The sequence below is a fragment of the Muntiacus reevesi genome, chromosome 4 (assembly GCF_963930625.1).
Source record: "Muntiacus reevesi chromosome 4, mMunRee1.1, whole genome shotgun sequence".
Taxonomy (NCBI): Eukaryota; Metazoa; Chordata; class Mammalia; order Artiodactyla; family Cervidae; genus Muntiacus; species Muntiacus reevesi.
Window position 1 is genome coordinate 39,720,108 of NC_089252.1, and position 19,163 is coordinate 39,739,270.

Sequence of the window (19,163 nt, forward strand, 5' to 3'; positions counted from 1 at the left end):
ATGCTCTGTCTCCCGCAGGTGTGATGGATAGGTGACCGAGAAGCCCTCCTCGCTGTCGTCAGGGAGGCAGCATGACCGAGTGCTTCCTGCCCCCCACCAGCAGCCCCAGTGAGCACCGCAGGGTGGAGCATGGCAGCGGGCTCACCCGCACCCCCAGCTCTGAGGAGATCAGCCCCACCAAGTTTCCCGGGCTATACCGCACAGGCGAGCCCTCACCCCCCCACGACAGCCTCCACGAGCCTCCCGACGTAGTGTCTGACGATGAGAAGGACCATGGGAAGAAGAAGGGAAAGTTCAAGAAGAAGGAAAAGAGGAGTAAGTGCTGTTCCCTCTGTGCTGTGGCTTTAGTCCTGATACATTTCTGCTCTGGTCACGTGTCCCTGCCATCCTATATCCAGGGACTCCTGTTTTATATTTTCTTTTCAAGGTCTCAGTTTTTGTATTTTAGGGTCTTACTATCGCAAGTAAAAGTACTGAATTTCCAGAAGTGGTAAAGTTTTCTGGTGGAGGTTTCTTAAGTTGGTTTTTAAAAATAATGTATGAAAAGTAAATGTTGAAATTTTGTGCTTATGGAGTCTTGCTGTCTTGGTGAGGTTGTATAGGCCAGTTGGAGTACATGGTAAAGAAAGTGTATTTGTTTTCTTTTTTCCTTTTTGTATTTGTTTTCTTAAGCAGATGCCACAACACACCTATATGGGATTCCTGTTCTGTAAGGAGGATGATAGCTTTCTATTATTGGGTTGGCCAAAAAGTTTGGGTTTTCCTGTAAGATGTAACAGAAAAACTCAAATGAACTTTTTGGCCACCCATTATCATGCTCTTCTTTTGCCATTCTGGTTGGTGTGGAGTTCGTGGTATTTTAACTAGAGGGGAATTTATGCAAAACCTTTAATCTCTATTGTAAAATCTCTATTATTAATCTCTATTTTAGCTTGTAAGATATTTGGCTAAAGAAAAGAACAGGAGAGTTTTAGATGTTTTAAAAAAAAAACAAAAAACAAGGAAGCCAAACTAGGACAGCTCTGATACTGAGTAGCTGTCAGTGTGAAACCCAGGCTTCTGACTCAGGGGCGGGGCCGACGCTCAATGTTAGGGGTTTCCTGGTCGGTTCTCCCCAGAGGAGGCTCAGTCCCTGCTGCTGGCCCCAGAGGGGACTTACCAGCCAGACACCTGGGAGCCAGATGCAGTGGGGAGGAAAAGCACCTACACAGTCCTGCATCTCCAGTTGTGACTGCAGACGGTTTCAGATTACAGGAACCAAATAGGAGAACCTAAGCTAAGAGGAGTGCAGGTTAGAGGATGTTCTTGACTGTGAAGGAACGTTGTGTCTGATGGTGTGATTTTTTTCCAAATAAGTTGAAATAATAAATGATCATTTACAGTAATGTGGTTTGTAAAAGTTCCTCTTGCACACATGTATAAAATAAAACCAGTTGCAAGGGTAACTGTCTCTGGGCACATTGCCCTCTTGTGGTTGAGAGATGTCACAACAACACCTTTTAGCTGAGATGAGTGGCTGGGAGAACAGGAGGGCTGGGCCACAGGTGGAAAGCTAGGTCGCCAAGGCCAGGTGACTCTCCTTTGGTCCTGTTTTAAACATAGAAAATGGACAGTGTGACATTCAGCAGACTGTGACTCACGCTCCCTGCGTTTCTTTGGCAGCTGAAGGCTATGCTGCCTTTCAGGAAGATAGTTCGGGGGATGAAGCCGAAAGTCCTTCCAAAATGAAGAGGTCCAAGGGGATCCACGTCTTCAAGAAGCCCAGCTTTTCTAAAAAGAAAGAGAAGGATTTTAAAATAAAAGAGAAACCCAAAGAGGAAAAACATAAAGAAGAAAAGCACAAAGAGGAGAAGCATAAAGAGAAGAAGTCAAAAGACTTGACAGCAGCTGACGTGGTTAAACAGTGGAAGGAGAAGAAGAAGAAGAAGAAGCCGATTCAGGAGCCAGAGGTGCCTCAGCTGGACGTCCCGAGCCTCAGGCCCATCTTCGGGATCCCACTGGCCGATGCGGTGGAGAGGACCATGATGTACGACGGCGTGCAGCTGCCCGCGGTCTTCCGGGAGTGCGTGGACTATGTGGAGAAGCACGGCATGAAGTGCGAGGGCATCTACAGGGTGTCAGGTGAGGGCTGCACCAGTTGCTACCAGTCGGCTTGCTTCTGTGTTTCAAAGGAAGGAGCAGGATACTTGTGAGCAAGATTGTGACATGGGTCCTAAGCCTCATTCATGTCCTTGGTCCTTCCAGTTGAACAAAGGCCCCCACACTGTGTCCGTGTGTGTATGTGCATGTGTATGCGCACGCTGCCTTTTTTACTCGATCCCCACACCCCCATTAGGAGGATTCACAGTGGGTTCATTGTGCAGCGACTGGCGCATGTGGGCAGCACCCCTCACCTGGGTGCCCCCAAGAGTCTGGGTGCTGGGAGGAGGTCAGTGGGGAGAAAGGACGTCTGATGTCTGGGTTCAGGATGTGTCTTGGCCACGAGGCATAGTGACTGACGCTGTCATGTAAGTATTTCCTCAGTTTATCTGAGGGATGGACTGTTCTTGCTAAGTGTTTAGACCCCAGGGGTGGATTCCTTTAAGTCAGGTGTGGCTCTGACATGACGTTAGTGAAGTTTAGGTTCCATTTTCCTACATTCCGTGTGTGTGAAAACTTACATCTCATACTTGGCAGGAGTGTGATTCCTTTTGGGTGTCTAAAGTCAGGCAAGACACGTGTGGTCCAAAGTTGAGACTCTGTTCTTACAAAGTGGTGTGGCCTTGGTGTTGGTGCAGGATGCAAGTCCTAGCTGTGCGACATCCGTGCTGTCGCTCATCACCTTCCCATGGCTGAGGCTGTAACATGCATCATTGCTCATGCATATTCATGATGAGTTAGATCATACACATTTAGAATAAAGAGGCTAGATTTAGTTTTTCCATTTAATTGGTTCGTGCACATTTCTTGAAGGTAGATGTGATATGCCCTTTCTTTGTTGAGAAAGGGCAGGCATGTTTGATAACTGGGGAGACCTTTACGTAACCTGCAGATAACATGTCATTGAAGAGTGTTTTGGCTAAGAAGCTGCTATTTTATAGAAAATAAGAAAATGAATTAGGCACTGAATTTTAACTTATGACTTCTTAGTTACATAAAATAAACACATTTAACTGAATGTAAAACTTGCTTTTTAAGAAAAATTAATGATGGATTTTTAAAGATCTACATGATACTAACATAGCTGCTTCTCGCTCGTGATTTTGACAGGCATGAGGAAATTTCATTTTAGGTGAAAGCTTCTCTGAAGGTTCCTACAGTGTTGTTCAGAGGATTCTTTGGACTTTGTCCTGATTTTTTATGTTTGTATTCTTTTGGAGATGGAGGTGTGGAATGTCTTCTCTATTCAACACTGAACTGCTCCCCTGGTCCTTGGCTTCTTGAGAATGAGCACCCTCTTTGATCAGTTTTGTATTTATTTGTGAGGCTCTGGCAGAACACTGCATTTAGCATTCTGTACTGCAGAACTGTGCATGTGACTTTTGCTTTTCGAATACTAGTAGTATCGCTTTCTCATGGAGAACTTTGATTCGCACTTATTCATGTCTAAGTTCTAGTTTTAAAATTAATCTATTTTCATCTGCTCTTTCTGTACCTGGGACTTTGAAGTGTTCAGTTTTTAAAAGGAAAGCATTTTGGTAACAGTTTCCGAGTAACAGACCAAACACATATGCTAATTGTTCACTTGTGCCATTTTCCGGGTAGGCACTGCTGGGGCAAAATTACATATCTACAAGGTGTTCATGGGAGAGAGAGGAGGTCATGAGGAATTTCAGTTGAAGTTAGCACTCTCCATGTTCTATTCAGAAAAGTAAGAAAATAGGAATTATTTTCTAACTTTTCCACTCAAAATGAAGATTGTAGCAAAATAAAATCTATATTATTATTTTCCTATTTGGAATTGCTGGTTTTATTTTGTCAGTGCTGGATTAAGTTACTGATTTATTGTGATGCCATTAAAAGGTTTTATAATGTTTACCATTACAGTGTTAGCCTCAGTTCATGGCTTGTTTTTAATAACTGGCCTAAAGTTTTTTTTTAATTGAAGTATAGTTGATGTACAATATTCTATAAGTTTCAGAGCTATAACACAGTGATTCACTATTTTTAAAGATTATACATAGTTATTGTGAAATACTGGCTGTATTCCCTGTGCTGTACTGTGGAGTGTATTTATTTTGCGCATGGTAGTTTGTACCTCTTAGTTCCCTCCCTCTGGCTTAGCCCTCACTCTTCCACTGACTTGTTCTCTGTGTCTGAGTCTGCTTCTTTTCTGGTACATTCACTGCTTTATTTGTTTAGATTCCATAAAAGAAGTACTGGTCTTTCTCTGGCTTATTTCATGTAGCAGCACCCTCCAGGTGGAGCCATGCTGTTGCCAGTGGCAGGGCTTCATGCTTTTTTCATAGCTGAGTGGTACTCTGTTGTGTGTAGCGTCACACCTTGACCTGAAGTTTCACGTAGTGAAGACAGCGGAAGCTACCTTGTGCTCTCGTGAGCGAGCAGTCAGTGTCACTGAATTCTGTCTTAAATGCAGATTGGAGTCAAGACTTACATACTTAGTGTCTGAGAAATGTTTATGTGTGTTTCTTTCTGACCAGTAAGAAAAGCAAAACAATTTGATTTTAGTAACCCAGATTTCACTTTTTTTTTTTGGTTCTAGCCCTGTTTCAGATTAAGAAAATATGTAAAGAATTTAAACTTAGAAATTAGATGCGTATTATTTGTTGGGGAATAATTTTGAAAGTTTGTTTAGATGGTGAGCTCACCTTTTCCATTTGATACAATTTTTGTTTATAAAAAAGTATAAACATTGCATCACCCATTGCAGCGTGCTTTTGTGTACTGACTTGTATTTTATGTGGTTAGTCTTGTGACTGGTTAGAAAAAGCAGTTGGCTACTCATGTAGAGGAAGGCTTATGCTTGAATTGTAGTTTAACTTTTGCCTACTTAATCTTTAAAAACATATTTTCCCTGAATCGATTGGCGTATTTGCTTAGTGTTTCTGTGTTTGCTGTGATATTTGTTCTGAATATTGTTTTTCCATTATCATTTAGCGTTTGGCTAAATTCGTCTTCCGAGTATAGTCTTCTATCTTATTTACGGAAGAATTGTGTGAACAATATGCAGACAAACAGTTAACATGCCAGGTTGGCTCTTTTCCCATCTCCCCCAGGGGTGATGGTGGGCATGCTGGGGAAGAAGGCTGTGTGTTTGATTTTTTTTTTTTCTTGATACTTTTTTTTGTTCTGAATTTGAATGTTCTCAGGAATTAAATCCAAGGTGGACGAGCTGAAAGCAGCCTACGACAGAGAGGAGTCTCCAAACTTGGAAGAGTATGAGCCGAACACGGTGGCCAGTTTGCTGAAGCAGTACCTGCGGGACCTGCCTGAGAACCTGCTGACCAAGGAGCTCCTGCCTCGCTTCGAGGAGGCGTGTGGCCGGAGCTCGGAGGCCGAGAAGGTGCAGGAGTTTCAGCGCCTGCTGGAAGAGCTGCCCGAGTGCAGCCGCCTTCTCATCTCCTGGCTCATTGTGCACATGGACCATGTTATTGCCAAGGAACTGGAAACGAAAATGAACATCCAGAACATTTCCATAGTGCTCAGCCCCACTGTGCAGGTACACGGCCTTCCTGGCACATGTGTGGGCCCTTGGGGTTGGGGCGAGGGTGCTTCCTATTGCTGAGTCACACACCAAGCAGTGGACCAGGGACAGCGGGCAGGGGCTTGCCCTGAGTGTTGCTGTTTTCTTTTACAATGTGGACGGTGTTGACGTGGAAGGCGGTGAGCATGTTGTGCCTGTGAAATCTGAGTATTGTCCAGGTTTGGGTGTAGGTCTGTAAGGAGCTCCTAATGACAGTGACCTGTCCTTAGTGCAGGAGGAGCCCCCGGGTACCTGCAGTCCCAGTTCATCTGCAGAGTTTTAAAGATTTCAGTTACTCCATCAAATAGCATTACTGCTCAATCATGTCACACAGACATACAGACTCAGGCCCAAGGGGGCCTAACATTATTCATTTGGTCAGGGACTTAACTTGAGGGTTTCAGTCAGGAAGGTTATATAAAGCATTTTATAGAATCTTAACCTGGGGAGACATTTCAAGGAGGTGGGTGGTGATTCTTTATAACGTAAATTCCTGGTCTTCGTTTCCTGCTGCTCACTTGGTGCTGGCATAGTGTGTGTGAGTTCCTTTATTGGAGTTACTGATATTTCACTCAGGCCGGAAACAGAGGGCAGAATAATGAGAGGGGTTATAGTTTTTGTTTTAAGCCCTCTTGGCGAATACACCAGGTTATTATTGGTCACTGTCACATATAACAGTGTATTTTCTTTCACTGAAGATTCCTTCATTGCTTATAGCTTGGAAACAAGATGTTTCTTAAATTTCCTGTCAAGTTTTCAGAATTTGGTAAATATTACATTATTACTTAGTATTTCTGTAATAGGGATTATGGTGTCTCAGAAAATGCAGGTGTGTTGTCAGAGTAAGTTTTAGGTAGGAAACAGTTTCTTTTACTAGCTGTTTAGCCACCTGACATCCTGCTGTCTTAGCGTCTGAGCTTTGGAACTTCCCGGAAGGTGTTTGTCCTTGGAGTGGGGGCTCCCGTGTTTAGCCCAGCTCTGTAGCCACAGGCTCCCCTGTTCCGCAGTTGATCCAGTCGTGTGTGTTAGAATGCCTCATAGTAACTGGAAAATAAAGAACATAGGTTTTAAAAAATCAGTTAATTCTCTAGTGCTAAAGCAGAATAAATCAGTGATAATCAGCTTCTGTGTCCCTTTCTTGGCTTTTCCCCCAGTCCCTTATAGTGCTGAGTCTACCACTTAACCTGTACTTTCTCATTTTCTTCTTTAAATTGGCCATTAAGTAGCAAAGCATGTCCTGTGACTCCCGAGGATTAAAGGAGGAACTTAGGCAATAGACATAAATGAAATGAAATGAATTTAATGTTTTTCTTGCAAATCCTTTTTTTTTTTTTTTTTAGATTAGCAATCGTGTTCTCTACGTATTTTTCACACACGTGCAAGAGCTCTTTGGAAATGTGACACTGAAGCAAGTGACGAAGCCCCTGCGATGGTCTAACATGGCCACAATGCCCATACTGCCCGAGACCCAGGAGAGTATCAAGGAGGAGATCCGGAGACAGGTGTGTGCGCCCGCCCTCTGGCCCTGACCCTGCGGGAGGCTGGGGTGCTGATGGCCCATGAGTCCCTGGTCCTTGAGTTCTTCCTGTGTTTATGTAGCTTTCGGGCACACTCTTCATGGCACACCAAGGCCAGAACTTCCCATGGTGCTGATTCATGCTCATTAAGTCAGGATATCATGGTACACAGCACAGGTTTGGAAGTCAAAAGACCTGGCTTGAAATTCTTGCTGTGCTCCTGACTGACTGAATTAGGCACATTGCTTAACCTCCTTAAGGCTTTGGGATTGCATTTAAAAGTGAGTGCTCTCCTAGGTTTGATCTGAAGATGACCTTAAACGAAGTAATGTGTTAAAAATGTTCAACAAGGTGCCAGGTATGTTGCAAGCAGTCCAAAAATGTTGCCTTATCTGGACAAGGCTGCTTTTATCGGCTTTATTTTACAGATGAGAATAATGAAAGTGGGCAGAGGTAAATAACTTACTGTGTGTCACCTGGTTATTACCAAGTTGTACAACCAGGATTTGACCCCGGATCTGTGCTTCCCACTGTCCTTCTCCAATAGCGCTGGGCAGTTGTGTGTGCTTGGCAAGCCCAGTAAGAAGCTCAAGACTAAGACATTTACTTACATTTGATTATTATTACATCTTTTGTTTGCATGTAACACATCAGATCCCTGCTCACTTTTCTTCCCTATCATCTCCAAGTTCCTGTTTCTTAATAGTTGACATGTTGGGGGAAGGGAATGTGAATTGACTACTGGGAACCAATGTGTGCTGATGGCTTAGAACTTAGTGCTCAGGCAGAAAAACTAAGGAGGATTTTTCAGTCATAGCCTTGAGAATACAATATGTGCCATTATGTCATTTCTTTAATGATGACTGAAAAGTAGTCGATTTTGCATCTTTAGAAATGGCATGTGGCTTTAAGATGATAAGACGTGAAATCCTGTTCAGTGTGTGGTGTATTACTTCCTAGGAGTTTCTTTTGAATTGTTTACATCGAGATCTACAGGGCGGGATAAAGGATTTATCAAAAGAGGAGAGATTATGGGAAGTACAAAGAATTCTGACAGCCCTCAAGAGAAAACTGAGAGAAGCGAAAAGACAAGTGAGTAAATGTATTATTTTAGTATATCATGTTTATAATGAAATGTAAAAAGGCTGTGCTAAAATCTTTTATATACCATTCTAAGTTATTTTTTTAAAGTATGACAACAAATCCCTTTTGAAGGGAAGTTCCCTGGTGGGAGATTTGTTCACACGTTTCCAGTTCTGGATTATTGATCCTTCAGCTTGGTATCAGGGAAGTGCTTCCTTTAATTTAGGAAGTTGAGTTTTTTAATTAAACTGTTTGACTAAAAGATATCAGTTTTGTTGTTTCCGGCTTGGTTGGACCTGTAAACAGGTTTCCAGGGTGAGAAGCAGTCCAGTGGTGATACATTTCAAAGGCTGCAGGGGAATTGGAGGCCTTACACATGGAGGTACAGAAGGTTAGGAGGGGTTTTCTTTTCCTGGAAACAGGCAGGTGGCACGTTCTGCCTGATGAGCTTGGGGTTTGCAAGCCAGACTGTTGGTCTCCCTCTGGCTCAGTGTGTTGCTGTGCGCTGGGCCTCTGTGAGTGTCAGCTAGTCTGAGGTTGAGGTCCCACATCTCCTACACCCACGTGCAGATTCAATACCAGGGTCCAAAAGCACTTTCAGGGGACACAAGTTGGCATTTGTCAGACTGGGACCATGTGGTCTGTGGTGGTCACAGTTGTGGTTCTGCTGAGAGACCAGACACGGCAGTCCTCTATGGCTTGAGGGCTGGCGGTTTGCATGGACATGGCGGTGTCTTTGTCAGAGAGGAGGCAGCAACGAGCTGTCTGCCCTGCACTCTAGGACTGGCAGACGCCCTCTGTGCATTTTTCTTTCTCCTTTTTCCCCTGCTTACCAGATTGTCTGTCTTTTGCTTACAATGCCTGTTTTTAATTACTCCCTTCATGATTTGGCCTGGAATAAGGTTTTAGTGACAGACCCACCAGGCCTCGTGTGGTCATTGTCCGCCGTGCGGTGTCACCCATCAGCCTTTAACACGGGGTCTTGACCCATGTGGGTGCGGCTTTCTCTCGCTTCTGCATCCCTCTTGGATAAAGGAACTGTGACGTAACAAGCCAGAGCCAGGACAGAATGGAATGGCTTACCTCTGCTTTGCTAGTTTCTTGAAGCTATCTTCATGTCTGCTTATTAATTCACAGAATGCGGCAAAGGTTCTATCAAGTTGATTTCAACTTTGAGGAATAAATGACTTTTAAAGATTCATTATATTAACAGACTAAAAATAAGAAAAATGATAAGATCATATCAGTAGATGCAGAAAAAGTGTGTGGCAGAATTTGATATTTATTTCTTGATAAAAACTCTTATCTTTTCAGCCTGATAAACAGCATTTACAGGAAAAAACCTGTGATTTACATTGTACTTCATGGCAAAAGTCTGAATATTTTCTTCTGGGATTGATTGGGTATAGGAGCAAGGATTTCTGCTTTTACTGCTTCTGTTCAACATTGTACTGGAGGGTGTTCTAGCCAGTGCAGCAAAACAAGATGGATTGGAGAGAAATTAGTCTTTATAACACAGATCATGTGATCATCTCTGTATAAAATCTTAAGGAATCTATACAATATTGAATATGTGAGTTTAGCAGTGCTCCAACATACAAGATCAGATATACATGTCTGTTGTATTTCTGTATGTTTACAATGAACTATTGGATAGTGCACCTAAAAAAACAAGACATAAATGATTTAGAAATATGTTTATATCATAATATTGTTAAGATGTTAGGTTTTCCCAAGTTGATCTGTGGATTCAGTTCCAGTCAAAATTTAAACAGGTGATTTTGGTAGAAATTAATAAGCTTTTCTAAAATCTCTGTGGAAAATAAATCTGTGTGTAAATATAAATGATCTAGAATAGTCTAAACAATTTTGAAAAAGGACTACATTGGAAGACTCACACCACCTGATGAAGATTTTCTGTAAAGCTACAGTGATCAAGACAGTCAGTATTCAATAAGGATGGGCATACAGAATAGAAAGTCCAGAAACAGACCAGCACATGTGTGGGCAGGTAATTTTCAACAAAGATACTAAGACAATTGACTAGGGAAGTTTTTTCTTTTCAACAAATGGTGCTGTAACAATTGGATATCTATATGCCAAAAAAGAGAACTTTTTTCCCCCCTTACCACACAACATATATAGAAATTAGTGCTTAATGAATCGTAGACTAAGACTTAATAAAACAGAGAAGATCTTACTGACTTTGACTTAGGTGGTAATTTTTTTTTAATTGAAGTATAGTTGATTTACAGTGTTGTTTTAATTACAGCAAAGTGAATCAGCCATGCACACGCAGATACACATTCTTTTTCATTTTCTTCTACATTATGGCTTTTCAAAGGATATTGAAGAGAGTTCCCTGTGCTGTACAGTAGGACCTTGTTGTTCATCCATCCTGCATGTAATAGCTGGCATCTGCTAACCCCAGCCTCGCAGTCTATTCCTCCTTCGTGCTCCCATTCCCTTGGCAACCACAGGTCTGTTCTCTGTATCTGTGGGTCTTTTGCTTTTTCATAAATAATTCGAGTCATTTTAGATTCCACGTATAAGGGCACTGACTTTGCTTAGTATGATCATTTCTAGTTGCATCTATGTTTGTGCAAATGGCGTTACTGCTTTTAAATGACTGAATAGTGTTCCATTGTATATGTGTTTATATATAGATATGTGGATTTATATCTTCTTTATTCACCTCTTAGTGGCCAGGTGGTTTCCATGTCTTGGCTGTTGTGAGTAGTGTTGCTGTGAACATTAGGGGTGCATGTATCTTTGTGAATTATAGTTTTATCTGGATATAGGCCCAGGATATAGGCCCAGGAGTGGGCTTACTGGATTGTATGACAACTCTCTTTTTTGGTATATTGAGGAACCACCATACTGTTTTCCATTGTGACTGTACCAACTTAAATTCCCACCAACAGTGTGAGAAGGTTCCCTTTTCTCCACACCCTCTCCAGCATTTATTATTTGTAGATTTAACCAGTATGAGGTGATACCTCATTGTAGTTTTGATATGCATTTCTCTGATAATTAGCAATGATGATTTCATCTTTTCATTTGCTTGTTGGCCATCTGTATGTCTTCTTTGGAGAAATGTCTATTTGGGTCTTTTGCCCATTTTCCAATTGGATTTTTGTTTTTTTTTGTTATTGAGCTGGATGAGCTGTTTGAGTGATTCTTAGATAGGATACAAAGATTGATGAACTATAAAAGAAAAATGTGGTAAACTGTATTTTATCAAAACATACTGTTCAAAAGATATTGTTAAAAAGATGAACATGCAGGCCAGAGGCTGTGACATATTTGCAAAAAAAACACAGACACTTGATAAAGTTCTTGAACTAGAATATATTAAAAACTCTTTAGACTTAATAAGACAAGCCAATTTTTTAAGTTGTATTTTTTTAGGGCAGTTTTAGGTTGACAGCCAAACTGAGGGAAAGGTACAGAGAATTCATACTCCTTTACCCCATATGCTTAGCCTCCCTCATTATTAATATCCTCCACAAGAGTGTATGATTATTACAATAAAAATTCAATTTTAAAAAGGCAAAAAAAAAAAAAAGGCAGAAGTTTGAACAGCACTTTACTGAAGATCTTTACCAGAGAATATATATAGATGATAAAGAAGCACATGTGAAGATCGTTTGTCATTGAGGAAGAACAGACCACAGTCATAGTGAGAAACCACTGCACACCAGCCATAATGACCAGTGTTAAAAATACCAAGTGTGGCAGGAACGTAGAGCAGCTTTACTGATCTTGACTGTTTCAGTCATTTTGGAAAATAGTTTGGCAGTTTCTTTCAGAGTTAAAACATCAGGTTATCACTGGACCAGCAATCCCACTCCTAGGTATTTATCTAACAGAAGAAGGCATGTTCCCTCACAGAGCAGATACTTAGTGTTTTTTACAGGTTTGATTAGTAGCTCAAAAGTAGAAAGGACTGAAATGTCTACCAGCTGGTGAACGGATAAACAGACTGGGGTACATTCATATCCTTGCATATTACTCAGCAAACTACTGATACAACATAGATGAGTTGTGAAATTTAACGTGCCAGGAGAAAAACTGCTTACTGATTAATTCAGTTTTTATGAACCATAAAAGAAGGTAAGACCAGAGCAATGGAAAGCAGGTTAGTGGTTTCCAGGGGCAACTGGTGGCGGAGGAGCCCAAGGGTACTTTGTGGTGTTGAAGACGTTCAGTGTTGTGGTAGACAGTGGCTATTTGACTGTGTACCATCGGCAAAACCAACTAACTGTAGGCTTAAAGTAGACCCCCCTCCAAAAAGGAAGGATCACGGAAGGCAGTTTATATGGGAGGGTTCCGGAAATGCTGAGCACTTTAGCTGAAACCGAACATTTTCCTCCAGTGTATCCACAGTGTGAGATCCACACGTTACTGTCAAAACCCAGTTAGCATTTGCCCCCACTGTCTGGAGATTCTGCTGGCTGGTCACTCTTAGTTTTTCAGTTCTAGAAGCTGAGGAAGAAATTTTGGGAATGGGGACAGTGTAAGTTTGTTGACTGTGTTACAGTGGGCTGACCAGTGCTTTCATTTCTCTTGTTGGACAGGAATGTGAAACCAAGATTGCACAAGAAATAGCCAGTCTTTCAAAAGAGGATGTTTCCAAAGAAGAAATGAATGAAAACGAGGAAGTCATAAATATTCTTCTTGCCCAGGTAAGTGTAACTCCTCTCTTTTGCAAGATCTTTAAAAAAAAAGAAAAATATATATTTAAGGTATAAACATGATTTGATGCATCTTCACCCAGTGAAATGATTGGTACAGTCAGTTACCCTCTCACAGTTACCTTCTGTGATGAGAGCACCTGAAAGATACTCTCGTGGCATAATGCAGCATTTAGTACAGTGTCGTCATCAGCATTGCCTCTCTATACAGTCCTTCAACACAAGTGCAGCTGTATTTTTTTTTACCAGTACTTCCCTATTTTACTCACCCTCCAAGGCCTGGTAACCACGGTTGTACTCTCTGCTTCTATGAGTTCAACATTTTCTTTGATTCCACAAATAATCAGTGAAATCATGTGGTATTTGTCTTTTTCTGACTGGCTTATTTCACTTACCACTGTGTCCTCCAGGTTCATCTGTGCTATTAAATGCCAGGATTTCCTTATGTCAGAATAATATTCGTTACATATATATTTATGTTTATGTTTTCTATGTTTTTATATTTATGTGGGCATATGTATACTTAGGTATTATGAATATATGCATATCACATTATTATCCATTCATCCATCAACCATTGGGCTGTTTCCATATATTGACTGATAATGAATAATGCTGCAGTGAACATATCCCTTCAGTATCCTGTTTACATTTATATATTCAGAAGCTGGATTGCTAGAACTGTGATAGCTCTATTTTGTATTTTTGGAGGAACCTCCATGTTCTTTTCCACAGTCGTTGTACCAATTTATATTCCCACTAACAGTGCGCAAGGGTTCCTTTTCTCCTCATCCTCACCAACACTTGTTACCTCTTGTTTTTTTGATAAAAGCCGTTCTGACAGGTATGAGGTGATATTGTGGTTTTCATTTGTATTTCCCTGATGATGAGTGACAGTGATCTGTTGGCCATTTCAGTATCTTCCTTTGAGAAATGTCAAGTTAAGTCCTTTGCCCATTTTTTAATTGGGTGGTTTTCTTGCTATAGAGTTGTTCAACTTCTTCCTATATATACGAATCCCTCATCTGATGTAAGGTCTGCAGTATTTTCTCTCATTCCGTAGGCTGTCTCTTCACTCCATTTTCTTTGCTGTGTGGAAGCTTTTTAGTTTGATGCAATCCCATTTGTCTTTTGTATATTTGTGCTTTTCAGGTCATATCTAAAAAAATTCTTGCTCAGACCGGTGTTAAGAAACTCTTACTGTGTTTTCTTCTAATAATTTTATGATTTCAGGTTTTATATTTGTCTTTAGTCCATTTTTAGGTGATTGATGTGTGTGTAGTGAGAGAAGGTAAGGGTTGTTTCACTTTTTTGCCTGTGGAAAACCAGTTTCTCAACATCATTTATTAAAGAGACTGTTCTTTCTCCATTGTTTATTAGTGCACTTGTCAAAGATCAGTTGACTGCGAATGTGTGGATTTGTTTCTGGTCTCTGTTCTGCTCCATTGGTCTATATGTATGTGTTTATGCCAGTATTGCACTGTTTTGGGTGTGGGGTGATGCCTTCAACTTTGTTCTTTTGTTTAAGATTGCTTTGGCTGAAAAAAAAAGTTTGCTTTGGTCCTTACAGTCTTTTGTGGTTCTGAATGAATTTGAGGATTATTTTTTCTGTTTCTGTGGGAAACCTCAAAACCCCATTGGAATTTTGATAGAGATTCCAGTGAATGTGTAAATCACTTTGGTAGTATGAAAATTTTAACAATATTATTTCTTCTAATCTATGAACATGAGGTACCTTTCATTTTGTATTTAGTGTCTTCAATTTCTTTCTTCAATGTTTTATAGTTTTCAGTATATAGATATTTCACCTCTTTGTTTAAATTCATTCTAAAGTATTTTTTTTTTTTTTTAAGTGCTATTGTAAATTTGTAAATGGATTTGTTTTCTGACTTTCTTTTTTGGGTAGTAGTTAGTGTGTAGAAATGCAACTGGTTTTTGAATGTTGACTTTGTGTCCTGCAACTTTCCTAAATTTATTACTTCTAACAGTTATTTGATGGAATCTATGGTTTTCTGTGTATAAGATCATGTTGTCTGTAAACAGACAATTTTACTTCTTTACAGTTTGGACACCTTTGTTTCCTGTCAGTTACTCTGGCTGGTACTTCAGTACAGCATAACCAGAAGTAGTGAGACTGGGCCTGTTGTCCTCTCTCTGATCTTAGAAGAAATACTTTCAGCCTTTCACTGGGGTACCATGTTATCTGTAGTAGGCCTGTCATATCAGCATATCATGTCAACCTATTCCTTTTATACTCACTTTGTTGAGTTTTTATTGTGAAAGGATGTTGAATGTTTTCAAGTGCTTCTTTGAATCTTTTGAGATAGGATTTTTATCCTTCATTTTGTTAATGTGGTGTATCACATTCATTGATTTGTGTTGAACCATCCTTGTATCGCAGAGATAACTAAAGTCCTACAAGTTTTAGTCCTTTTCTGTCATGCCTACCAGGGACATGTAACTCTTCTCCCCTGAAGAGAGAGTAAGGTCCTAGATGCATCTTTATTTCAGAGTTTTCAGCCTGGTTTTTCTTGTAACATTAGCTTTCATAAAAAGGATGAGCACCTGTGTTTAGAAACACTGGGGACTGTGAGGAGCACAGCTCTGAGAGAGGTTTCTTATGCACACTGGACACTTCAGGCCATTGACTTTAAAGTGAACTTGACCGCAGCGCCTTTCACGTTTGATCACAGGTTCTTATCCTCCCACCACCTGTTAGTTTGGAAAGAAATGTAGGCCTTGGCTGCTTTCAGCTCATTTCTATAGCTTTCCATCTCTGTTCTCTCCTAAGTTTTGTCTGCTGTGGTTCTTTTCTCTGGGTTGGAGGGGCTAGCTAGATCCTGGACAGATGTCAGTTTTAGAAATGCATATTCTGTTAAGGGAGTATATTTACTGATTAAATATTATCCCTGGGGACATGGGTTGAGAGGACAGTGGCTTGTGTTGAGGAGGAAAGATTTCTTCTGTGAACACTTTTCCATCACCAGCTCTGCTTTCAGGTGATACAACAGCTGCACATCACTGGGGCCTTTCTTCCCTGGTGACACTGTTGAAGGCCTCTATGGCCTTCAGACAGACTCTCTGTGAGAAGATGTTCCAAAAGGCTAGGGGTAAAAACAGTCACTCGTACTCTGCTGTGTGCCTGCTGGCTGGCCTCTTGTGGATCCTTTGCATAACAAGGATTCCTAAGTAGCGTTTTATGTCGAGGAAAATCTAGTCATTCCTCCCAAACAAGTTAGTCTACCTTTTCTCAAAGCTTTTCTTGAAATTAGGGAAACTGGGTATTTTAGGGGTGTGCAGTAGAAGCTTTCCTGTAACGTGTGTGTTAACGTGTGTGAAGTGTTGAGTCACTCAGTCCTGTCCAACTCCCAACTCTTTGTAACTCCAAAGCCTGCCTGTAGCCTGCCAGGCTCCTCTGTCCATGGGATTTCTCAGGCAAGAATACTGGAGTGGGTTGCCAATTCTTTCTCCAGGGGATCTTCCCCACCCAGGGATGGAACCCAGGTCTCCTGCATTGCAGGCATATTCTTTACTACCAAAGAAGCCCCAGTGTTGTGTGTATGGGTGTAAACAGTTCAGGGCGGCAGAGGAGACCCCAGAAGAGCGACCTTTCCTAGACTTTTAGAGGTGCTCACCAGTGTCACTGCTTTAGGAGAATGAGATCCTGACTGAGCAGGAGGAGCTCCTAGCCATGGAGCAGTTCCTGCGCCGACAGATTGCCTCGGAGAAGGAAGAAATCGAGCGCCTCCGGGCAGAGATCGCGGAGATCCAGAGGTGAGGGCAGGGGTCAGGGCTCCGCTTGGACTTTGGGGAGAGCAGGGCGGTCCAGCCTCACCCCTTCCTGTGACGTAGCCAGGCAGAGCGACCCCTTCCATACCTTCTGTATTACGTCTGAGGTTGGCCTTGTCCCGAGTGGACCCGCTAGAAAGCTGGGCAGTCCGGAAGCTGACCACGAGCCTGTATGTGCGGGTGAGTCACGCGCTCCCCGCCCCGTCTGTCCCCGCACAGCCGCCAGCAGCACGGCCGCAGCGAGACCGAGGAGTACTCATCGGACAGTGAGAGCGAGAGCGAGGACGAGGACGAGCTGCAGCTCATCCTGCAGGATCTGCAGCGGCAGAACGAGGAGCTGGAGGTGCGCATGCGCGGGCCTGCCACCCTTGGGAGTGAGAGGGGTCCGCATCGTGCTTATCTGACTCGCTCCTCGTCTCCCCACGCGGGCCTGTGCGTCTGGGCTGCTGTCTCTCTCTGGCAGGGGCTGGGACACAACAGAGAACCCCACCCAGGACCCCCCACCCGGGGTTGCTGGCCCCAGAGCCATTTGGGGGGCCGGGTGACAGGCCCTGGACAGCAGCTTGCTCTGCCCCACAGTTTACAGATCGTGTTAGTGCGGAGCAGGAAAACCACCCCGGGAAGGAGGGAGCCCCCCGGGTCCACAGAGGGAGGCAGGCCTACTGACTCCGGACAGTGGCTCAGCCTGACCGTTTCTGGGGTCTCGACCCCTCGCTGACAGTCCACTGCGTCTGTCCCTGCAGATCAAGAACAACCACCTGAACCAGGCCATTCACGAGGAGCGCGAGGCCATCATCGAGCTGCGGGTGCAGCTTCGCCTGCTCCAGCTGCAGCGCGCGCGCCCCGAGCCCCTGCCGGAGCCCGAGCCCAGCGCCCGGGAGCCGCCCCCGCCCCCGGCCGCCAAGGAGCAGGCGCGGCCGTCGCCCGGCAGGGAGCGGAAGGAGACGCCCATCTGAGAGCCAGCCGGGCCGCGCGGGCCTCCAGAGACGGAGACTGCTGGTTGGCACAGCGGTGTCCCAGACAGTCGGCTTCTTGGAAGAGTCATTTCCTTTGTTAACTTAAATAACTATTTTAACCCTTGAGTGGCTTCTTTTTAAACCAAAAATCGTCTTTCTTTGCTTTTTTATTACGGCAGAATCAGGATTTTTCTCTCGTTCATGGGGGAGCCACATGGGGCCGCCCCGCCCGCCACGTCCCCAGGATCTCGCTGCCGCCACTCGCCTGTGCCTTCACACCTCCGCGGTGCGGGTCCTGGGGGCCTCCTTCCTGAACGGCCGGCCCCACCCACCCTCCCCTCTCAGCCCCGCCCGAGTCACCGCGGTGGCCTGGGTCGTGGGAGGACCCGGGGCGTCCACACAGCATATTTCTTCGACCTTCCATTAGGACAGAGCGCCGTGGGTGGCTTGCTCGGGCCCGAATGTAAGCGTGTCTGCCTGCATAAGCCATATCGATGGGTAACCACGCGCTCACACAGGATTGCAGTCAGTGTCCACATAGGCTCGGCGAACTGCTGCTGGACGCCCGGTGGGCCAGGCTGAGTACTAGGAGTCGGACTTCCTCGGGAGTCAGCCGTGGTCCTGACCCTCCCCCCACGACCTTGGTTACCCGAGGCGTCCGGCTCACAGGCACCGGGGTCCGGTGCCGCTGGGTCCGAGTAAGTGGCTCCAAGAGGCTCTGGACTGTGAAGACAAACCCACACGTCCTGGTGATGGAAACACCCCATGAGGGCGCATCCTCTTCTGGTTAGTATTTATTTCAGCACCTGGTTAATGCGGTTTTTTATTCTCTACCTATTGCACTGTTGTGACTTGTTGGCCATTATTTGATTTTTGTACGAAAAAAAAGCTTTGTTATAGAAATCAGCATACTATTTTTTTAAACCTGGAGAGAAGATATTATGGTGACTGAAAATATGGTCAGGTGTCAAATATAAATGTATAAAAGCCTTCTTGCTGTCCTGTCGGTCATATTACATTTATTTTATATTTGCTGGCAATACTGAAGGTTTCTTTTTTGTTTGTGTAAACTCTAATTTCTATCACGGTGTCATGAATTTTTAAAATCAGTATTTCATTACAGTTGTCTCAGCGTTGGTTAACTAATTTTTGCCAGGACCATTATTGATCAAGCAAATAAATTCAACAGCCATTTGAGGGAGAAAAAAAGCTTCTTGTTTTCTGTTCCCGTTCTTTCTTTGAAATACCTGAGTGCACTGTAGCTGGTCTGATGTGCCTTCAAGGTCCACGAGTGAGCAGGATGTTTTGTGTTAACTCGCTTTGTGTCCCCTTCCCCACCCGGCTGGTGCTGAGTGGGTGTCTGGCTGCCTGGACTGGATCTGCAGTGGCTTCTGTGAGTGATGCCCTGTCAGCCGGCCCAGTTGGGCAGGAAGGTGGG

At 43.3% G+C, this 19,163-nt stretch overlaps 1 protein-coding gene across 1 annotated transcript in view; it reads left to right on the plus strand.

The window, feature by feature from the left end:
- The window catches only part of RALBP1 (ralA binding protein 1), a 40,632-nt gene extending 21,698 nt beyond the window's left edge, over nucleotides 1–18,934 (plus strand). The window contains exons 2-10 of the mRNA XM_065932574.1: nucleotides 19–315; nucleotides 1,663–2,121; nucleotides 5,310–5,659; nucleotides 7,024–7,185; nucleotides 8,161–8,292; nucleotides 12,864–12,971; nucleotides 16,633–16,754; nucleotides 16,989–17,112; nucleotides 17,513–18,934. Of these exons, the coding sequence (XP_065788646.1) occupies nucleotides 72–315; nucleotides 1,663–2,121; nucleotides 5,310–5,659; nucleotides 7,024–7,185; nucleotides 8,161–8,292; nucleotides 12,864–12,971; nucleotides 16,633–16,754; nucleotides 16,989–17,112; nucleotides 17,513–17,725 (1,914 nt within the window). The 5' untranslated portion in view covers nucleotides 19–71 and the 3' untranslated portion in view covers nucleotides 17,726–18,934. The remainder of the gene's footprint in view (nucleotides 1–18; nucleotides 316–1,662; nucleotides 2,122–5,309; nucleotides 5,660–7,023; nucleotides 7,186–8,160; nucleotides 8,293–12,863; nucleotides 12,972–16,632; nucleotides 16,755–16,988; nucleotides 17,113–17,512) is intronic.
- The last annotated feature ends 229 nt before the right edge of the window (nucleotides 18,935–19,163 follow it).